This window comes from Polypterus senegalus, chromosome 12, assembly GCF_016835505.1.
Source record: "Polypterus senegalus isolate Bchr_013 chromosome 12, ASM1683550v1, whole genome shotgun sequence".
In the NCBI taxonomy this organism is placed as follows: domain Eukaryota; kingdom Metazoa; phylum Chordata; class Cladistia; order Polypteriformes; family Polypteridae; genus Polypterus; species Polypterus senegalus.
Genome location: NC_053165.1, coordinates 128,134,387 through 128,158,034, shown reverse-complemented (window position 1 = coordinate 128,158,034; position 23,648 = coordinate 128,134,387). Strand labels below are relative to the sequence as shown.

Below are 23,648 nucleotides of genomic sequence, written 5' to 3'. Positions count from 1 at the left end.
TTTAGAATGTATTCATTTATACAAAACAAATTAAAAGAAGACAATACTACTGCAAGAAAAGTTTAAACTATTTATGCTTACAAATTACAAAATGCCTCTTCATTTATTGGTACTAGTCCAGCTTTTTCTTTTTTTCCTTTGTGGTGTCACAACTGTGAACACAAAAACATATAAAAAGAGTACAATTTTAACCAAAATAAAAATTATACTTTTTGAAGTTGTTATAAATTACTATATATACTTAACAATCAAAATCTAAAGCCCACTGAAAATACTTACTCACTGCATTACCTACTCTGCTGCAACAATAAAAAGTGGGAAATTAGAAGGGTACACAACCTCACTGGTCCAAAGAGGGGCTTACTGAACGAATTTTGCACCACTTGGCGAACTGTGCTAAGGAGCCCCTTGTTGAAGCCCTCCTACTAGGCCAGTGTGGTAATTGATTACATTTTCTCAAACCCACCCTGCCCATGGTCTGTCCATCGGGGGCCACTGTGTGCATGTTTTCTGGGATCACTTACTTTTGCATAGGAATAATTACCACAGGCTTTGTCCAGTCCAGCGTTTCAGTGTTTACTAATGGGTTTTAATCACTGGGAATTGGTTATTCATTATTATATTATGAAATGACATCCTCCACCCTGCTGCCTTCCTGCGCATTCAGTGTCCAAAGAGTGTGAGAAGCCTAACAATTCATGAATTACAGGCCCATACAGTGGAATGCAAAGGTTTTGGCACCCTTACTTAAAATGTCTGTTTCTGTGAATAGTAAGTGAGCAGAAGATGAACCGATCACCAAATGGCATAAAGTTAAAAAAAATTATGCATTTCTTTTCAGCATTTTATGCAAGATTAGTGAATTGTTTTTGTTTTGTGCAATACTACAGTGAAAAAAGGAAAGCAGCACAATGCAAACGTTTTGGCACCACAGGATTTTTGAGGTCTCAGATAACTTTTTCCACTTGTTCACAGTCATCGGTAGGTAACCCCAGGTGATGTAAATTACAAAGCTTTATAAATTCTCGGACTCCTCAAACCTTGTCCCAACAGTCAGTAACTGAGGAAAAATAAATAATTGATGATAGAAGGATACAAGAAGAAAGCAAAGCTATTTCGTCAGTTTGTAATATTAAGAAATCGCAGTTAAAAGGAATGGTGGACATCTAGTTGAGGTCAAGAAAATTGAAAGAATGAGTTTCAACACACTGGAAGGGTTTGGGGCAGCTACCCGTATATTGTCACTGGCTACAAAAGGTTTAAAGAAAAACAATAATTTGTTGTTAGGTTGAGATCCAGGATTGAACTGAACTGGTTTAGAAAGATTGAGGTTTTATATGCTGTGAACCAGAAGTGATGTCATTTGACCAGAACAGGAAGGGATGTCAGTCTTTGCGCTGGAGCAGGAAGTGACGTCAGCCCGGGCGCCAGAACAGGAAGTGATGTTAAATCAGGCAGGTTTTCCCATATTTGGTCTGTAGAGATAACAGAAATAGACTTTTAGCTGGCTACAAAAAACATTTTCAAATGGTGATACTTGGTAAAGGGGGTGTTACTAAGTACTGACCATGTCTAGTGCCCAAACTTTGGTTCCGGTCTTTTTCATTTTTTTGGTATTTTATACCTATGAATGATGGAAATAAAAATGTAATCTTGCTTAAAATATTAAAGAAATGTGTCACCTTTAACTTTATGTGTTTTGGTGATCAGTTCATCTTCTGCTCACTTACCTATTGATGGTGACAGACATTTTAAGAAAGGGTGCCCATACTTTTGCATGCCACTGAAAATTGCACTTACTTTGAAGTCTGTTCAATGTTCAGAAACAAAATCAGTGCAATTTGTAAAAAAGGCACCTGAACATCTCTTCTAATAAACTAGTATAGACCACAGGTGGCCCAGTGACAAAGTGGTTAAAGTTCCTGCCCCACCATGCTAGATAGATGTATTCTTTTTGTATATTTGCTCACTGTTAGCAGTTGGCACAATCTCTTTGTGTCAAAATGAATTTCCTTTCACATCCAATAGAAGCATGCTGGATAGACTTGTGCAAGTCAGAAGGTACTTGTTCCATTTCATTCCAAACCTGTGTTGGTAGCAGCGAAACGAAGGTTATGTTGACGTGCCTGAAATACGAGTTTGGAATAAAAGAGAATGGTGGATGCATCTACTATACATCCCTTACTTTTGATTGTATTGTTTAATTTCTTTCTGTTTGCTTCATCAGGGTGTTTATAATAATTGTGCTGGGTCTGCTGGTGACTTGGCTTATCCTGGATACTTCAAAAAGGCCAGAGCAGCTCATTTCCTTTGGTGGGACTTGCATGTTTGTAATTATTTTGTTTATCTGCTCCAAGTACCACAGAAAGGTGAGTTTCTCCACAGTTAGGGAGAACTTCAAAAAATCTAAGAAGCTAAAAAAGCATCCTTGTGTATAGTCCATTTTTATAGATAAGTCACTTTTAACTAAGACTGAATTCCTATGAAAAGCCACTTTGTCTTTAGTCCATTTAAGAACACAGTAAAACAATCTAGCCACTCATTAGTGAATATCATTATTTCATTCTAACCAAGATGTTCTTTGTCATGCCTAAAAGATCAATTGATTTATGTCTTATTGTCATATCCCAGTTCGCAAATGCTCCCCGAAGAAATATTTTAGAGAACAAAATTCAAAGTCCTTATTTGTAAATCTCATGATAATTCACATACTTTTTAAATGCAATGGCAATAAGGCATATTCAAAAATTAAATTTGAAAAACCCAATAGAGAACACTAAATGAGATGTTAATCAGATGGCCAGGCCAACAAATCCTTGTTTGAAAAATAGATAGAGCAGCATGCAGCAGATGAAAAACTGATTTCATTGGTGATGTAAAGCTGATGCAGGTATGGGACTATCTTAACTATTTAGTGCACTGTTAAGTTGTGAATATATGCACTATTCTACTTTCTTACGTTATCCCAGGAAATTATGAATAGCTGGTTTCAAGACAATCATTCAAACCACCACGTCTCTTTGTCCCCAGCTTTTCTTGATCCTGTTGTCATACCCCTCTCCTTAAATCACTGTCATAGGACAATAAGACACAGTAACTAAATAAGACACAATAACTAAATAACACAACAGCAGCAGCTCCTCTCAGCTTTACTCAGTTTTGTCACCTCCTTTCCTTTTGTTTTTTTCCACTCACCAGCCTTATTCTGTGGTTGCAGTAGTGAGATCCAAATCCATGCCTCCTGAGAGACTTATGTTGCACACTCCCACCTTTCGTTTGTCCTTCGAATCTGCAAAATCTCTTTATTTTCCAGCCATTGTACCAACATCCCACCATTCCATGTTCTTAATCTTAACCTTCTCTTTCTCCTACACTATTCTCCTCTTCTTCTGTTTCTTTTAGACTAACTTCTTTAACCAGACTTACACTTGACTTCTCACAAGGGTCAGGTGAGTCCCCTGTGAGTCGTCTGTGGGATCTGCCCTAGTATTTTTAGAAGTTGATTGGAATGACTTCATCATTGATTTTTTAAGGTTTCACAAGCCACACTATCCAGTGACCTGCGATGAAGACTGAACTCCTTTGGTACTGTGTCTCTTTGGAGAATCCTTGGGTACCACTGGTTTGAGTCGAATGAGCAGTTGCTAAAGGAGTCCCAAATGAGGCACGTTACCTACATTGTGAGGTTGCGTCAGTTATGGCAATACGGCCATGTGGGGTGATACCCGAAAGTGATCCAGCTTGCAGGATAAGGGAATGCCAACGTAACATCTGGCAGATTGATGGTCATTTCCAGTGGGTGGGACTGGACGACGAGTCTGCCTGGGGGATTGCCAACCAGGATCCCAAGCTGTTTCGTCATGTGGTGGGTGCAGCAACGCACAGTACCAGTGCATGCTCCCCAACCTGACCTGACCTGTTTCACAGCCTGGTACACTTCCTGGCACTAACCCTCTTTATTTATCTAGCGTGGGCCTGGAACTAACTTAGGCTGGTTTGCCCCCTTGGTTGCTGGATCAAGAGTGACTACTTCATAGTAAATATTCGAATCTCTTGTTCTTTAGATGGTTAGGTGTAGGAATGTGTGATTTGAATCTAATAAGATACAGAATTGTGAGTATGACTTAATTGTAATTCATTCATTAAAATGTAATTTATAAAACTATTAAAATAATAAAAAGGTTAGCATGACATTAACAGGTAATATAGATGAAGGCAGCTGCAAATAATTGCTAAACTTATAAAGACTTCATCCAAAAATAGAAAGACCCTTAATGGTCCATATACTGTGATCTGGGTAGTCTTCTCATATTTCATTCTTGTTTGCACCTCGCAGGTATCATGGAGAGCGGTATTTTGGGGATTGGGGCTGCAGTTTGTACTTGGCATTTTCATCATTCGAACAGACCCTGGCTTTGAGGCTTTCAACTGGCTCGGAGTACAAATTCAGGTAAATTTTGGTTTCTGATGGTGTTACTAAACTACTAAACTGTGCTCTGTAAGGGGGTATCATATCTTTGATATGTGCCTTATGATTTTTCACTATGAATGTTTTTTTAAGACTACCTGCCATATTTCTACTGTATTGCTTCCACTCAGAGCATTGATGAAATGCTAGAAATGGAGAGTACCTTGAAAGCTGCAAATTATATTGAGTGCATCTACCAGCAAAATAAGAGATTTCTTCTAAGTTTGACTTGTGGCCTGTGCGATATTAAAAACTGAACAAGACAAACGATATTTACAACTGTAGTAACATTGTTAAATTAGCGGTCACTGGCTAAGAATTAAGGTATGTTCAAATGCTTTTAATGTCCATTTTACAGGAGTTAATTAATTTTACTGAAAAGACGATACAAACATTTAATTATGCTGGATTCAGTAACTGGAGCCACTGCTGGATATCGCGTCAAGTTAGGAATCAAGATAAATACATTTTTTAACACTGGCTATGCAGAAATGTTCAGAGGATAGCAAAGGTAAAAATACCAGGAAGACAAGTAAAAGAAGCAATCTTTAAAATCTACTTTTAATGTCTTTTGTGGCTTCCACAACACAACACAACCAGACAGGCATGATCAAAGGCAAAAAAAACATATAAGAAGATGCCAGGGAAGAGTGTTTAGAGGATGCCTGATAAAGCCTGTCATATATCCACACCTGCTAAATTTTTCTGGAGTAAACAACAAAAGAAATGTCAGGGTTTCATGAGATATTGCACTTTATTTATTTAAGTGAAAGGTTGAAGGCCATTAGAACCTTATTCACTACTCAATAGAATAATACTCCAAATCCAGCACCTACTCTGCATTTCAAATGGAAAGTAAACATATGTTAAGCATACAAAAGATGGACAACAATTATTTCCAAAGAAAATAATAACTCTCAAAAAATTACAAATAATCCACATACCCCTGTCCAATTAGATCTTCTGCACTGCCGTTAAGATTGTTTCCAAAACCCAGCTGTTTTATCATGGAAGAGTTTTGGGTGACCCTATCCTAAAATCATTTGTATTCCCTGACACAGATTCTTTGTTACGTAGATCCACACACATGTCCTCCACCCCAACTCTTCTTCTCTGGAATGAGACACAGCACGGCAGTCTCAAAGCACTTGCAGCTGGGACTACAGACCATCTTCACCCAGGACTGACTGCTACCCTATTTCATTTCTCCTATTAGAGGATTTCCCCTCTTTTCCATGTACCCAGATGGTAAAATAGAGCAACAAGGCAAGCAAGGGGAACAGGCAATAAATCTTCATTCTGTCATTATAGATTGTAATATTTTAAATATTCTTACATTTGTCAAAATGCAAAAGCAAATAAAAGTAAATGAGTTTGGCAAATCAATTGATACACCATGGAATATTTCAGGAGCTGTAATAGACGTTCCTGCTACCACACCCATTGTGTATTTGTCTTTCAATCTCTTTAAGGTGACGTTGCTGGTCTCACTGTGTGGGTCATCTTGATGGCTATGTTCTTCTTTATTTCCCTCCTTTCTAGTTCTTCGATATCTCTTCCTGCTTGAAGCCGATGTTTAAAAGACTATCAGGGCCACAGTGAGACAACCCTAGCCCCTCTCTGACCAGTTTCACTTTGACAGACCATTTCTGTACATGTTCAGAAAATATGGATGTGCAAAGATAACTAATGATTTGAGGTCTACACTTTTGCACATGTGGAATGTCCAGAAAATGACCAATTAACAATTTCTGTCCTTTTCATCTTGTTAGACTGTCCTTTTTAATGTGTATGTTGCATTTTTGCTAGTTTAGCCTTGTGCCTGCTGCCTCTACTAACAGTCCCTCTTTCTAGACATTTTTACAGAGACTGGAGGTTCAAGTAGAAGAAAAGAACTTACAGTTTTAACAAAAAAATAGCAAAACACAAAGTGTCTATAATCCTTCTTAACACTTTAAAGCAAGAGAATAAGATTGCCCTATAATGCCCTATAACAGCCACTACTCTTAGCACAATCAATTAATGGCAAGGTGGTTATGAACAGCCTCTTAAAGCAATTACAAAACATTCCCTCCAACATTTTTGTATTAAAAGAATTCTGTTTTTTGATTATTTTTCAAAAGCACAATCTCTTGTTAATTCTTCACCTCTCCGACACAAGCAGACCTCTCATAATTACACCTTTTAAAATACTGGCTTCTGTAATCCTTTAGGGAAATAATAGCATGCAACCATCCCACTGTGAAATCTTCTGTGTTTTCCTGCTACCGATGTCACAATACTTTCTTTTCAACTCACTACACTATTTCCATTTAAACATCTTGGCCTGCCTCTCCCTCTTCTTGAGAGACCAGTAAGATTAACTTAAAGTAACAAAGACACCTCAGCTGTACAGTAGTTATCCACCAGGTTTGCATGAGTGTTCCATCCCAAGGGCTGTAAATGCCATGCAGGACAGGCAGGCATCCCAACCAGGATCAAGACACATTTCTTGCCCAGACTGGATGCCTTAATGGTAGGATTGCTGGACTGGAGACACAACCCAGTCAGATCTCCCTACAGTCTTTGCCCTGGCTGGAATCAGCCAATAATGAATGGACTGGGAGACTGTGAATTCCGAGAACAGTTCATTCCTTCAAGGTTGATTCCTTTCAGAACACCCTCAGGGTTGCATGGGAATTGGAGTGTAGATGTACAGACCTGTCGGGGTATTTGGGAACCGCTAGAGAGCACTGTCTTGGGAGGACAGTTTTTCCACATATACAGTCAGAGTTGGGAGGCATTTTTGGAGGGAGGAAGGAGGAGGAATTGACAGAATTATTGTATTTAATTACTGATCTTTTGACAGAAGATTATTGGAAAGGTGCATTGGATAAATAAATATCTTTTATTTAAACCCAGAATTGTGTGGGGCATTACTTTGTCAGCACTTTGGGGCTCTCAAACGCCCTGTGGTGGTTATAGTGCTTAGACCACATTTTTAGACATGACTTTTAAAAGATGTTAGAAAGGGAGAACATGAAGGCCATCACAATTATGTGGCTTTACTCTCTCTCTCTCTCTAATATATACTGTATAGTGGTCATTCAAGGTAATAACGGTTCGATAACTGCAACAAATGTTGGGGTGCTAACCTGGCCGTCCGCATTTACTTCCTAAATAAAATAAAACTGCTCGATGGCACAATTGCAAACAGAAACATCACCCTCTGATATTTTAACAGAAAATTGCTGCCTGTCATGGTATGGTTTCTTACTACTAGTACTACTTACTACTAAAATACTAAAGGAATCTCTTTGGGTCATCTTCTCTGCTATATTCCTCTCTAACTGCCTTTTAGCCTCCCTAATACCCTACTAAATGATTGCCCTCTTGCTCTCATACACTCTGCGATTCATATTGGAATTATTAGTCTTATGTGCCTTCTATAGCTGTTATTTCCTTTGCAGTTTATTTTTCTTATTCTTTTTTAACCCTCTGCAGAATATTTGAAAATTTACCACTTATTCCAAATTTAGCTATATACCTGTCCTGCATTGTATGTAAAACATTTTTAAACCTGTTCCATTGCTCCTCAACTGTCTCCACACTTGAAAGCTTATCCCAGTCTATCCTCCTTAGACTTTGTAGCATCTGGTTAAAATTTGCCCTACCAAACTTAACAGTTTTAATCTTTGCACTGGCACTCTTCCAAAACACTGAGAATTGTATTATATTATGGTCACTTGACCCCAGTGGTTCAATCACCTATACACACTCAATTCTATCCGGATTATTAAAAAATACTAAATCCACAAAATGCTTCACCCCACGTTGATGCTTTAACATACTGTGTTAAATTGTAACTGATTACTTCTAAAAACACGTCTTTCAGATGGGAGTCTCCACCAAGACTGGTAATATATATTGTAAGTACCAAGCAGGATTATCTGTCATTCTGGCCTGGATGAGTATGGGACCCTTACCTGGATGGAAGGACAAGATAAGGCAGCAGCAGGGGTAGCTCCTAATTTTGTATATTTTTATATATTATCCAGTAGATGGCAGCATCCCAGGACCATGGTAACCATGTGGAACCCTGCAGGGCATGATGGGAGTTGTAGTGCCAAGAATCAGCCCTAATGGTTCCCATGGGTGCCTCCAGGGGGTGCTACAGGAATTCACTATTCCTACTTTTTGGGACTTCTGCCTGAACTGAAAGTGGTTCATGTGGGCTATGCCCTGGCACCTGAAGTACTCCCATATAAAAGGAAGCTGTCCAGCCTCCTCTAAGGAGTCAAGATTTAGGAAGAAGAAAAGCAACACTCACTGGAGGAAGTTGGAAGGAGAGAGAAGAGATGGACGGAAGAAAGAAAAAAGAATATTATTTCTGTGCTTGTGTAACCTGGGAGAAACCTTTTTTATGAGTTATTTTTATAATAAAAAGTCTCTATTTTGAACCCATGCCTAACTATATGTCAGTTATATCCAGGGTTTGGGTCTCAGTGGTGCCCCCTATCAGTTACAACTGGCATAGTTGGTAGGATTTCCTGGACATCTGTTTGGCAGGAACCTGTTTTATTAAAATTCTGTTGAATCAGAAAGTCCCTGGAATAACTGTACCACCCATAACCTAAGTTATTTTTTTCATACTAATGGAGGGAAAAAATCTAGGAAAAAGAGTGGAAATGCTTCCAGGAGACCAGTCACCCAACTTCATCACTGAACTGCCTAGGGGATAGTGAAGATGGCAGGTCTGCAAGACAGCCTGCTGATCCACTTCCTCAATGGAGAGGGGACAGCTGTGTGGAGAACATGCAGGACATTCCAGGCACTTATATATAGCAATGTAACCAAAAAAGAGATATGCATTGTCACTCTGTCCTGGGTTTAAAACTAGCTGGGGAACTGTCTTAACTGTGTGCCTTGTTCATACCTCCTGGACAGAATAAATGCCGCTTGCTGCCTGCTGTGCAATTCTCACCCCAGACAAGATGGCGACGATGAGTAGACCATCCAGTCTAACTATGAGAACCTCAAGTCACTGTTCGCCAATGAATGTAATGTGGTGAAACCCAGTGAACCCTGGAAGGAAGATGATGACTGGAACACGGATGTCTATGTATCCAATCCTGCCTGGGGAAAACCACAAAGGGAAAAGGTTGCGCTAAGCACTCTTCCTGTTTCTCATAGGAATTTCCAGAATAAGTGTCAGGATTCTGTCGATAAATTAGTAGAGACGGGACCATCTGGTTATACCAAAGACTGTCGGGGCTCCAACTCCCTCAAGCCTTGGGTGCTACCTACAGGACATGCGTAGGAGATATACATGACTTTCGAATCAGTGAAGGATGACGGGAAAGCCTGAAGTCTTACCCTACCAAGGATGAACCAAACTGAAGGGCAAATCGACCCCATGGATGTAGAGTTGTTATTTATGCCACTTCACACACTCTTGAGAGTAATGAACTCAATTTAAGCAGTAATGTGTGCATTGGAAAGCACCGCAAAAGATCTAATAGAAGTCATGGAACAATAAGCCTAGGAAAGGGGCTGGTTATAACGGCCTATTCAGCTGTACAGGTAAAAGAGCACTGTACAGTACAAAATAAAGGAACACAGAGCGAAGGGGTCCTGGAAATAATTGAAGGGAACTGAGTAGCTGCTGTTCTGACAAATTAACAAAGCTCGATGGTTAATCTCCTGGTACAAGGACCGCCAGTCAGTGAAATTACCATTTATGGAGGCTTGCATGTCAGATAAAAGAGACTGGGATTTCAATAAAAAGGGTCAATTTATTCATACCAGCCACCAAGCTATTCAATCTCCTACAGAGGGTAGAAATGTTAAGAAAGATGTTAAAGCTGTACAGATGTCAAGGGACTCATCTTTGATTTATGAAGCGTCCCAGACAATCTACATAACCCAGATTTTAAAGGTGAGTCCTCCGGTAAGGTTAGGATCACCTAACATTTGTGGTACGGACTTCTCTGCAAAAAGTGCAGATCACGGCTTTCCTTCCTGCTTTCAGACACACAGAATCAAACGGCCGGTTGGGAACAATCATTGTTATAAGTGAGATGGTGTTGGGCATGGCTGGAAACTCTACCTTTACAGGCTGCAAAGAAAACTGCAGAACTGCAAATGGGATTTTGCTATCGCTAATTATGCATTTTTTGTTCCAGACCACCACGTCAATCTCTGGGACTTTGATTTGACACTTCGGAGGACTGCTACCTTTGCAGGGCTAGCCACTGAACCCTATAGGGCTCAAGCTAAGGGGGAGCCATTTAAGTTTCAAGTAGGATTATCTGTCATTGTGGCCAAGTTGAATATGGGACTATTACCCAGACAGAAAGACAAGATAAAGGAGCAGTGGGGAAAGCTCCAAATTGTGTATAATTTTATCCACCATTCTCTAGCTGGCAGCATCCCAGGACCACGGTAACCATGTGGAACACTATGGGACATAATGGAAGTTTTATTGCCAAGAGTCCACACAAGCAGGGGTGCTGCAGGGATTTTTTCTGGACTTCTATTTTGAACTCGTGAGACTGTGTCAGTTGTATCCAGTGTTTAGGGCCAAGTGGTGCCCCTGGTTTGCCACTATATGTAATCGGCAATGTCTGAAATTAGGCATTGTGTAGTATGCCTAGGAAATCTATAGAATACTGAAAATGGAATGTCAAAGTATGAAATGATTAAATTTCCTAGGCATTCTATGTAATGCCAAAAGGCAAACCGGCAAGTGATTCTGTATAATGCCTAGGTATTATATACAATGCCTAGTGAAGCATTGCCTAAAAAGTCGTGCATTCTATACAATATCTGCTTTTCACACATTGCCAGTAACACATATACAGTATGTCTAAACAAGGGCTTTAACATTGATTACATGTACATTGTACTGTTTTAGTCTTGGCATCCCTGTTCAACTGCACACAATGATTGATTAGACCAATTTGTTAAATGCCGTGGGACCATCCCATTTAGCAGCACGTTTGGCTGAGTATTTGGTCGCAACTTTGGAGAGAGGATACAATTTTATCCTGGCTGGATCAACAACAAAAATACTCTTGTAGGTCCAAGCCTGTCTAGCTGAGTTGTCACTGAGCTCTGCTTCATCTACTGTTTTAAGAGTTAAAGGCTGCATGCTGTAGGTTATTGAAAGAGTAGACATTTGAAGGAGACTGCAACAACAAAAAGGCTTTTGATTTAACCATACATTTACTTAGAGATAGCAGTGCAGAGGTCTCCACTTTTATCTCACCCAGAGCTCAGTTAACATACTTACTGCATTCTTGAGTTTGTAACCCTGAGCTGGTGAATTGTGGGATTCTATAAATGATTATAAATTTTAGCAAACTCCAGCAGTTAAAAAATCTCATCTTTAAGTATGGAGCAGTTTCCTTTCACCTATTTGGTGAAAAATAATCCACCACCACCATCAAAAAGGTTTTCCTGTTTTTACTGGAAGGTAAGGGTACCATGAAGCCTGTTCTTAACATATTCAAGGAGTACTGACTGTTGTGGATTGGAGTCCACCAGATGTAGGACCAGGGGGCTCTTGTACTATTTCTTCTCATGACTCCGGGTTTATTTGCAAATAGTCATCTACCATACCACCTCCAATAGTTCACAAGCATCCTGGTACAAATAAGGTATTCACCAAAAGACCCTGTGCCCAGATGAAGGGTATTGTGCTACACATGTAAAATTAAATTGAACAACTTGCTTACTGACCAGTACTATGTCTTCACTGCAACAGGAATTTGGGTTTAAATGTTGACCTGATTAATCTTTTGGGCCTGCCCACTAACTCTGTGCCAGTCTGTATTTTTTCACTGGTACTTTGGTTGTTCCTTCTGCATCATGAAGACTTTTGGCTGAATTGAGCAGGTCCAGTAAATGAAAAGGTGGTTGGTTCAGTTGAAAATCAAATAATTCAAGGTCTCAATCTCATCAGTGCTTTTAACCTGACCAGCTTAAAAATTTAAAGACAAACACATACTATTCTTTTCTCAAATTCTTATAAAATACTATAATATTGTGTTAATCAATTTTTATGACCTTCTTTTGGAAAGTTTTTTTATTAGCTCTAGAACTCTTAATTGCATTTCTTCAGAAATTTCTCCACATTTTGCAAGTAAGGGCCGGATTAATGCATAGGCTTACCCAGGCTTAAGTGGTGCATAGAGAGGGGTGCACATAGCTAGGGCAGAAAATTAAATACATCAATGGTTAAAATAAAAAAAATGGTAGCACTTTATTTAAAAGAATCAATAAAACATCTGCAACTACTACTTCAAGTAGAAGGTTCTCAAAGTGGCGGGACCACAAGGGAAATTGTAAGAGGCACCTACAATCGCTCAACTTTTCAATGAAAGCATATGGAGTAGAGGGATAGAACGGCATGCAGTGCTTCAGTAGCAGCTTGTCACTTTAACAGTTTCTTTCTGCCAGCCTGGGATCACTGTGTTACTTTCATTATAAAAAATTGGTTTCTAAATGCACCCTCACAACAAGCTTTTTAAGTACAGTCAAGGTGGAAAAGTGGCTCATGTTACACAAAAAACAAAAATACAAGGAAAGATTACGTCATCTTTAAATGAAAAATGTAATAGATTGCTTGGAATTGTTTGCTCAAGAAGAACATAACAAATATAAGCAAAAGTGGAAGCAGTTATTGAAAAAAATAAGTGAAAAAATGGCAGATGTCAAGCTGTATGCTTTTACTTGCTTGCTTATTGAAGGTGAGTGCTCATTCATGTTGTGTTTTGTGTTCAAAATTCCTCACCCATGGCAGGAACTCAAGTGACTTTTAGAAACAAGGTGTTGTTGTACTGAACTTATAAGAGGATTGTTGTGAAATTTAAATTCACTTGGAGATGATTAGCACGAAACAGAGACGTGTTCAAACCAGCAAGGGTCAAAGTCATGAGAGTGTATCAAAATAGTAAGAGGTCAAGTTGTGAATTGTTAAGTTGGGAACAAAGGAAATCTGAAATCAACAATCCAAACCTAACAGTAGGGCCTACTTGAATTTCGAAACTGACTATGCTACAGAGATGTTTACTTGAAAGTAATGAATCCACCGACGGATAATGCAAGATGAGATTGTCACATTTGTAACTTCAAGGTGTCTCCACATGACCCAAAATAAATTTTGTCAATTTGAATCAAAATAAAAATTAACCCATCCATCTATCCAACCCGCTATAACCCTAACTACAGGGTCATGGGGGTCTGCTGGAGCCAATCCCAGCCAACACAGGGTGAAAGGCAGGAAACAAACCCCAGGCAGGGTGCCAGCCCACCGCAGTGTGCGCATACATACACGGGACATTTTAGAATCGGCAATTCACCTAACCTGCATGTCTTTGGACTGTGGGAGGAAACCCACGCAGACATGGGGAGAACATGCAAACTCCACACGGGGAGCACCCTGGAAGTGAACCCAGGACTCCTAACTGTGAGGCAGCAGCGCTACCCACTGCGCCACCGTGCCACCCAAAATTAACACATTACAAACATAAAATACACAAAATTGTATAACAACGCCTTGCGTCATATACATATAACAACGTAAATAACAAAAGACATTGCACATTCATCAAAACAATTTAATTATCTTGTCGTAAAGATAGCAAATTAAGCAGTCAGTGGGAAATCAAAGATAAAGAAAATTGTTCAAAGGAAAAAACAAATGCAGAAAATGTTACACAATTGTTGAGAGCCTTGTTCATCCATTGTGATGTCCAGTTGCCTGCAAGATGCACACTCTTCTTGAACTCGGCCATCAATAATCATAAACCGAGATGGACTGGGTAATGAGGAGACGCACACACAGCAGGAGATGGGGCAAAGGGACTTGTGCTTTTTATTTTAAACAATCCAAATATATAAAAGTGCCAAAGCAAAAGTGCAGGATCTTCTGATAAAGAATCCAAATAAATCCATACATATAAAAGGCAAAGCCCTCACTGACTCATCACTAATTCTCTCACTTTCCATATAGGTGGGAAGCTGAAATTTTGTGTGCTCATTCGTTTCAGTGTACTTTCAAAAGTTAGGTATGTTTCATGTTCTATTGCAACACCCGAGGGGGGGATACGGGTGTACCCCCTAAACTATATATATTACTGTATATATAGATATATAGGGGAAACCCTCCTCACTATTTCTGCGACTTCCAATATACATAGGAAGCCCAAATTTCCCATGCTCATCCTTTACACTGTTACAAATATTAAGTATGTTTCATTTCGTGCCGTGCCCAGTAACAAACTTTCAAAAATAATGTCTTCCTTTTGGCAGTTCTCACCATTATGTTGTAAGAAACTTTTGGAAATGAGCTCTGCTTTTGGCGGTTTCATTCCATATTTCCATTAGACAATTTATTTCACAGCAGAGACGCACAAGGGCTGCCCCCAGTCCCCCTTCCTTTTTCTGCATGGCCATTGTCTGCACACCTACCACGTGGTTGGCTCCCTGCCTGTATACATTAACGACATCCCGCGCTGATGTGCCTCCTCACTCGCTTCCCTAATTTCCTCAGCTGTTTGTTGTGCTCACTGTTCCCTTCTTCTTTACTCCACCGCTTAATAAGCCTGTTATTGTTCACCTTCCTTCATGTCTTCCTGCTGGTGACTCCTGCCTTTTCTTTTACTCCACCGCTTCAAGGCTGACATTGTTGAGCTTCCTTACTTGCTCACGTACGTCTTCCTGGTGCTGACTTCTGCTTTTCATTCCCTGCTCCACTGCTTCTCACCTTCCTTCGTACTTTCTTTCTCAACAGGTGCAAGTTTACCCGGAATAACATGTCTATTCCGGTGATAACCGTCAATCCCAATTTCACCGACCCATACTCAGTGATTTCCATGCCCTGAGATTGCGCCTACCTCTTCTAATCTCTCTCTTACTTATTGCATGGCCATATCAATCTCAGCCTTGATATCCAGAGAGACATTGTGTCTTATGTACTGAATAACTGGGACAGGTTCAAGGTGTGGACTGATGACGGTGCAGGAGACAATTATACTACACAGAACCACTATAGCAGTGAAATGCTTAAGCTCTCAATCTATGGTTCTACATGGAACTTATAGCTGCCGAGGAATTGTTTTGTTGTCGCTTTCAAGTGTATAGAAATGGGGAAATATTTTACACCTTTGGACAACCGGGAATGCCTGTTAAACATCTTAGATTCACGGATAGCGATTTGGGTAGTGGACACTTTGATGTTTATGAATGTTTCAACTCTAACATCGTGGACACAAAGTTATCAAAGAAACCTTCGTCACGCTGCCACTAAATACTCTTTGGCAAATCCACAAGTTGATAGAGACGTCATTTTTAAATATTACAAACCGCATCCTCATGTTAACACAGCTTCTGTTTGAAGGTACGATCCAAATAATGGCAAAAGGCTCATTAGGAAAAAAAAGGTTGCCCTCAACAAAGCAGATTGTGGATTTGCCTACAAACCTCATTGAGGCAACTGTCTTCACTGGAACTGGCTCAAGGGAGACTGTATTTATTCCGCGCATCCCTCTAATATCCTCTGACCTCCCATTTCAATTCAAACGCCTCCAATTTCCAGTAAGGGTCTGCTTCACTGTGACAATAAATAAGTCACAGGGCCAGACTCTAAAAAAGGTCAGCTTTGACTTGACACAAGATTACATGGCCAACTCTACGTTGCATGCTCAAGAGTAAGCTCAGCAGACAGCTTGGTCATTTTACAGCCTGAGGGCAGAACTACAAACATCGTTTACAAAGAGATTCTTACATCCTAAAAATGTGCATATCTCATACACAACATTTACAATTATAAATTAAACTCTTTACAATCATCAAATTCATTCACAATACTAAAATAAGCCTACGACAATTACATTGTCAATCATGTTAGGTTATTTTTAAAATGTTTCCTTTTCTTTTTCATAACACACTACTTCTCTGCTGCGAAGCACGGGTATTTTGCTAGTAAACTATAAAAAGGGTGCTTGGTGGAGGTAAAAATGCCATTAATAAATAATCCATAAATAGGTTAAAATGAAAGGTCAAAACCACTCTAAGGTCTCCTCAGCAAGAGGAGAAGCCCACAAGCAAGCCCAGTCATTTTTCACTCTTGCTCATATCCCAACGCCATCAATGGCTCCTTTCTCCATCGACCTTCCCACTGAGATTCTAGGGGAGTCGCTTGGAGTGGTTGGTTGGTCCTGCTCCTTGGATGTTCAGCAGGAGCATCCCTGCCCTGACAGCACTATTCACTCGCTCTATCCAGGGTCACTTCCCAAACGCTTGCCTCCTCTCTGCCGCACCAGCTCTGCCACGATCCCATCACTACATTTCTACCTTTCTTTCTCCCATTTGTGTTTGCCTTCCTCTCTAGCCTGCTGAGGCTTTCTAGCTTTCTAACCCTTGTGGGTTTAGATTCCTCGATCCCAGAGTGCTAATGAGGAAAAGGCTGAACTAACAGAATAAACACATGAATGTATTATGAGTCAACAACCCGATCAACATCCCAGGGTCACTCAGCCATGCTATTGTACATACCTACAACTTCCCCTGAGCCTGAGCAAGTCGCACACTGCCACAGACCCCTACATCTGCCTTACCACATCTATCTGCAGTGCAATGAGTAAAATCACGCAGGTGATACATTTGCTTGCCAGATTCAAATAAAATGCTATTTTTTATAAAATCTGTTCTATTGTACAACACATTGATGACCTGGACAGTAAAGGTTACTTGATTGAACAAGTCTTGCTGAGAGAAACATTTGCACTCTAGTTATACAAATCATCTGATATAGGTGGGTCTGCTCAGTTACTTATAACTGTGAAATAATACTTTGATTCACACATACAGTATATTAATATATATTTGGGGGATTATGTCAATGTTACAATTAGGTGAAGGAGAAAGATGCTTGAGAGTGACTAGTCTAATCAACCAATTTAAGATGAGTTCCCAAAATCAGTCACATGGTATTTATGTGTCCTCTCCAGTAGGTGATCATATTCTTCCTCCTAGAGTGTCTTGAAATCGTGTGCTGTATGTTGCTTGCAAACTAGAATATTGTTTTGTTTTGTTTAGGTGTGGGCTTGACCATTTCTATGTTTCTATCCCATTTCATTATCCGCTCAAGGGGTGTTTTACCAAACAGGGGTGAGGACTGGGAGCACAGAGGTTTCAAAAGCCCAGGGGCACCCAACTGGGTGGTGGCCACACCACATAAATATTACAACTATATCAGGAGCCAAAAGGAACCTTTTTAAGGTTACAGTTAACTGAATTATAGAGCTAATAAAAACTTTCTGCAAATATTAATTACATTTAACTAAAGGCTACTTTTTCTAAATACACCAAATAAATGAATGTTAGATTTCAGGTTGTTTTTTAACTAAGCGCTACATTGCCATTTATTAAAATGGTGTGAAATTCAAGACTGCTTTGCCAAGACAAACAATAAAAATCAACACACATGTAGTACTTCCACATTAATTACACAAACAATGCATATATTTAATAAATACTTATTACATCACATCATATCTGAAGACAAACAGAAGAAATGTACAAAGGGCGTGCATACTTGTATACTTAAGACTTTCAAATGTGAAATATTCAAGTTAGATATAAGAGAGAGCCATACAAACTTGTTTTAAATTATTTAAAAGAGGTATATGGATATTTATGCACACAAAACACACTTCTAAGATGCCAAGGAATTTAACAGCAACAGCAAGACAAGTTAAAGAAATAATGCACAGTGTTAAAAAAACAAAATATAAATAGTCTGTGACACTAAAAACTATACAAAACGGGAGCCTTGTGTGAAGCGTCCAAGAGCTTCCTCTGCTCACCTAACTTAACATGCAGTCACTATGAGTACCTACTAATAGAAGATAGACCATAAGGGGTACCAACCCACCGTTGTTGTGAAAACAGCAGCAACAAAATTAAAGGGAGAAAATTAATGCATGAATTCTAGTACAGAAAATAAAGTGCTAAAACACAAACTTCAAAAAACAGGTAAAACTACTGTATTTTTTAATTAAACTATAAATAAAAAGAAGCATTGAAATGACAGTCTGGCTGTTCCAGAAGAGCTGACAATCTCAGTTCGGTTGACGCCAATATCACACTGGCGTAGTCGTCAGGATTCTGGTCCGTCCGTAAGGTTGGGCCCAGTAATCTTTTTTGTGTGGTGACCTGGCACAGCCCCACGAGGCACACAGACTACATGGCTGCGCGGAGAGCGCAACCCTGCAACACCACCAAAGCATGCTCACACGACAGGAAGGCCGCAACACTTGAGACTTCCTTATCCACCGCACCCATGGGAAGGAAGATGGTCAGGTGCAGCCTAAAGGCAGCAGGCATGCCGAAGGAGCCCGTCGTCGGTGGAAGGATCGGCAGGCCTGATGACACGGTCAGGCCATGGAAGCTGCCTCTGGGAGAGGGGATCCAGGATGTAGGCGCTGGACTCAGGGAGGGTTTGCCCTGGCTGCGCTGTTTCTTTTTTTCCAGATGCCTACCTAGTAGGAGACCGTCCAGAGGCATTTGGCTGGCTGAAGGACGCTGATTCCAGAGCCAGCAGCTGAGGACGTGGGCCTGCTGTCCAAAAGGAAAATGCAGCTGGCGGAGGAGCGCCTGGAGTCGCAGCCTGGTGGGAGTAACCCACGGGAACAGGGGGTGGTGAAAGAGCGAAGAGACTTCCCAGTAGCAGGTAAGGGGGTGGAGGGCGTGTGTCGGCTGCCCGCCAATAAAAGTTTACAGGTGGGAACGACAAATCTCCACCCCGGCTTCAAGAATCACCCGAGGGCACCTGTTGGCTGTACGGGAGCTGGGGGAGCTCCACCGACCCATACAGTCTTTATTTCAGGCCCTGGGACTGCTCCAAGAGGCTGGAGAAAAGGTCAGCACTCCGTTAGGAGCCATACTGGGTTGGCTGCAGTGGCGCAGCGCTGGATTCCCCAGCCTGTGTGATGTGGTGGTACAGGTAGGTGACGCCTGTACCGTAAAGCAAGATATAGGAGGGCAGTGCGAAAAGGAAGCGGTATGCGTCAGTACCGTTGGCCAAGTAGCCGGACCTCCTACAAGGAATGCAGCTGGAGTGACCAATCGCGCGGCAGATACACATGTGAGGAGGCGGCTAGTAAACACTGGCTGCCAAGCAACCTCACACAGCCTGCCGGCATCAGTCTCCCAGGCATCTAACGAGGTGCAGATGGCAAGGGGTTTCCTTCCTTCCCAAAAAGGGACCCAGACCGTTGGTGTGCCCCAGAGCAAGAGGAGGACCCGGAAAAGGAAGACAGGGACTCCATACAGTGCACAGCATGAGCCTGTCTGCTCACAGACAGGCTGTTTTGTGGAGAGGCGGAACCACCAGCCACCCTCAGCTGGACGGACGTTGGGGCAGGACATCCTGTCCTGTTTCCGGTCCCGCAGGTAACGCACCAGAGGGGAGCGCCATTGCTTTGAATGCCACCGCTGTGGCCATGGCTGGACATGTTATCCATGGAGGATGCCCGGAGGACGCGGGCGTTGGGGCAGCACCTCTCGGTCTTTTTCTTATATAGTTAAAGGACAGAGCTGTGGACCCAAGAATGCCAACTCCCCTTCCTGGAAAAGACCAGCCCTTGCGAGACGAGCCGATGTGCCCCACAGGGCTCAGCTGACGGAAGAGCACTGTGGCAGATGGCCGGGACCCATGCCCGGTCGGGAGACCCCTTTGACACTGGATCTGGGGGAGCAGTCACGGGATGCATACTACATCCCCTGGAACACTTGTTGGCAGCCCCCCTGGGTTGCATCAGGGCCAATAGTTTGGAACACTGGAGCTCATTCCTGTTGGGCTCTGTGTCCACTGCCAGGGGGAGCTGTACAGCCTAATGAGCCCATCTGGGTGGGAACGCAGCCACACCTGGAGGAGCAGCCGGAATTAGGTCAATGAGCACCTGCAACATTTCCAGGTGGGCTATAAAAGAGGCCGACAGTCACCACTCCAAGCTGCAGTCGAGAGGAAGAGGACAGAAGGACTTGAAAGAGGGTGATTAGTGCAGGGGCACTGTGTGCTGTGAACTGTAAAATGAATAAACGTGTGCTTTTTCTAGATGTCCTGGCGTCTGTCTGTCTTTGTCCGGGGCTGGCTTCCACAATATATATATATATACTGTATATATATATATATATATATATATATATTGTAAAAGATGAAGCAATAGACAACATAAAGGTTTGGAGTTTTCCGGCCCAGTATATTGCAGACAATCCACAATATTTCAAAAAGAAAAACGGTCAAAATATAAACAAAACAGTTCATATGCGCTACGCCCTTCAGAGGCGTCGGCGGCCATTTTATAGAGGAGGAGCTGGAAGTGGAGGAATGCTGGGAAGGAACCGTGAGGGAGGATGGGACTGCTGACGTCAGGAAAGATGGCGGAGGAAGGGCGGAAGTGGACGTACTGCGGGCAGGCTATGATGGTGGAGCGTCTCTTTTTCTGGAAGACAAAGGAGAAAGGTTAGTACCCGCTACTCCCCTGCCGTAACGCCTTTCGAATCGGTTTAAGATCCGTCCGTGGCCTCCTACTCGGGCATGTGTGACAATATATATATATATATATATATATATATATATATATATATGTATACAGTGGAACCTCAGGTCATGAACATCTCGGACCATGTACAAATTGGGTTACGACCAAAAAATTTGCAAAACTTTTGCATCTGTTCACAACCACACACTCGGGTGAAGAACAAGCCAGTTTCCCTTCCGATTCATACGGGATGATGATTTCCGCACGTGTTTAGTCTCTCCCTGTGCATTCCCTGTGCATCGAGCAAGAGAGACAGAGAGAGAGAGAGGGTTGGCCTTAAGGCGTGTAAGGCCGAGAAGGCAGTTAAAAAATGCACCAGGCTTGTTTTTAAAGAGATTGATTCGGGCATTGTTTTAACCGCATTGTATTTAATGAAGACTTTTTTTTTATTGGATTTTAACCTCCACTTCACTTCAGTTTACAGCAATCGGTTTGTAGCGTGCATTGTTGCAATGTTACTTTTCTTGGTTGTTTATTAAATTACAGATTAAAAAAAGGTGTTAACAGCGAGCAGTTCGTAAGGCTATAGCATGAATTTTTGCAATGTTACTTTTCTCTGTTCAAGGTTTTCTCAATGTTATTCAATGTTTTTACATTTAGTTTACTATTACGCTGTGCATTCTAATTAACAATTTTTGTGCTTAAAAATCTTTCAAAAAATATATTTACATACAATCCTATGGGGGAAAATTACTTTGGGTTCCACTGAGGCAGAGGTGCTTGTGGGATTTGTAGATTGTAGTTTGTATGCACTGTACCAATAAAACCGGAAGAGAAGAATATGGCAGGACTTTTCGAGTGGACTATTTTCTAATCAACATCATCCGCAGCAGCTCCTAAGCATTTTCAATTACTGGACATCTGTAGCGGAGAAGGATAGTGCTCGGCCACCAGATGGAAGGATGGCAGTAAGTTCTTTTCCTCCCAATGCAGTCCTTTGATGCTCTTCCTTCCTAGCCTTCCTAACCCTAGTTTCCATTTCCAGAATCACCCCCATCATTTACAGTGAGGACTATTTTCCAGGACTGTAATCGTGTGGGGGTTTGTTTGTGGGGTGTGTATAGTATTTTTTGTATTTGTAAATAGTTATTCTAGCAAATAAGGATCATTTTATATATTTGTGTGTATTTGGTGTATTTAATCTTAAGGGGCTTTTTCCTGGGTGTTATTAATATTCAGGTGGCAGGGTGGAAATTCAGTAGGGCTTAGGAGTTGGCCTGATTTTATCCTTCCCTCATTTTAAAAGCATAGTGGCTTCCTTGCTACGCAAATCTGGTAACACCCTCCGCACAAGCTATAAGCTGGAGGGTGTGCTACAAAATTAATGGACAGGGGGGGACACAGTCTTCCAGGACTGTATGCCTCATTGGTATGCTAGATGGCAAAGTTGCTGGGCTACCCTGCTGGTTCTCATGGGTGCCATTGAGGGAGCTGTAGAGAATGGCTGATCCTACTCTGATGGGCCTCAGGAGTGATTCCGTCATGCAGTGTCATTTTAGCAGAACTAATGGGCCTGGAAAAAAGGGAACTCCTCATCTTATTTAGGGATTTGAAGTCAGGAGGATAAGGGCAACGCTTGATGTAAAAAGAAAAGATAAAAAGGATGAAAGGATTGGTGTATTGTGACTTGCCTGTGTTCATTGAAGGTACAGACTTCAAAATAAAACATTAAATGAATGAATGACTTTGTTTCTGCAATTTTGTTGAGGGCTTGGGAACTAAAGATGTCCCCTACTGGCCACTATATGTAATGCATTGTATAACAAAACCATTTATATATACAGTATCTTCCAATGCATAGTATAATGCAAAGGTACTTTTCAAATAGTAGTAAGTGGAAACAAAGGAAAACAATCATCAAAAACATAATTACACTAAGGTTCAAATAATCAAGAGGAAAAAACCCTTTGGGGTTCTGCAACCAAACACCCAACCAGGCCCTGCTGGTCATTCTATCATATTCTGTATCTTCATCCATACATCCATCCATCTTCTTCACCTTATCAGAGGTCGGGTCGCTGGGGCAGTAGCTTGAGCAGAGAGGCCCAGACTTCCCTCTCCCCGGCCACTTCTTCAAGCTCTTATAGGAGAATCCCAAGGCGTTCCCAGGCCAGCCGGGAGACATAGTCCCTCCAGTGTGTCCTGGGTCTTCCCCGGGGCCTCCTCCCAGTCAGACGTGCCCGGAACACCTCACCATGGAGGCGTCCAGGAGGCAATGCAGAGGAGCAGCGGCTCTACTCTGAGCCCCACCTGGATGACTGAGTTTCTCACCCTGTCTTTAAGGCCGCTTGTATTCGCAATCTCATTCTTTCGGTCACTACCCATACCTAATGACCATAGGTGAGGGTAGGAACGTAGATCGACTGGTAAGTTGAGAGCTATGCCTTACGGCTCAGCTCCTTTTTCACCACGATAGACCGATGCAGAGCCTGCATCACTGCGAACGACGCACCGATCCGCCTGTCAATCTCACGCTCCATTCTTCCCTCACTTGTGAACATGATCCCGAGAAACTTGAACTCCTCCACTTGGGGCAGGATCTCACCTCCAGCCCTAAGAGGGCACTCCACCCTTTTCCGGCTGAGGAC

The 23,648-nt window shown here is 41.5% G+C and overlaps 1 protein-coding gene across 2 annotated transcripts in view; it reads left to right on the top strand.

The window, feature by feature from the left end:
- The window catches only part of slc28a1 (solute carrier family 28 member 1), a 188,044-nt gene that overhangs the window by 86,531 nt on the left and 77,865 nt on the right, over positions 1 to 23,648 (top strand). For both annotated transcript variants that reach the window (XM_039773404.1, XM_039773405.1), the window contains 2 exons: positions 2,228 to 2,369; positions 4,337 to 4,450. In XM_039773404.1, coding sequence (XP_039629338.1) covers positions 2,228 to 2,369; positions 4,337 to 4,450 — 256 coding nt within the window. The remainder of the gene's footprint in view (positions 1 to 2,227; positions 2,370 to 4,336; positions 4,451 to 23,648) is intronic.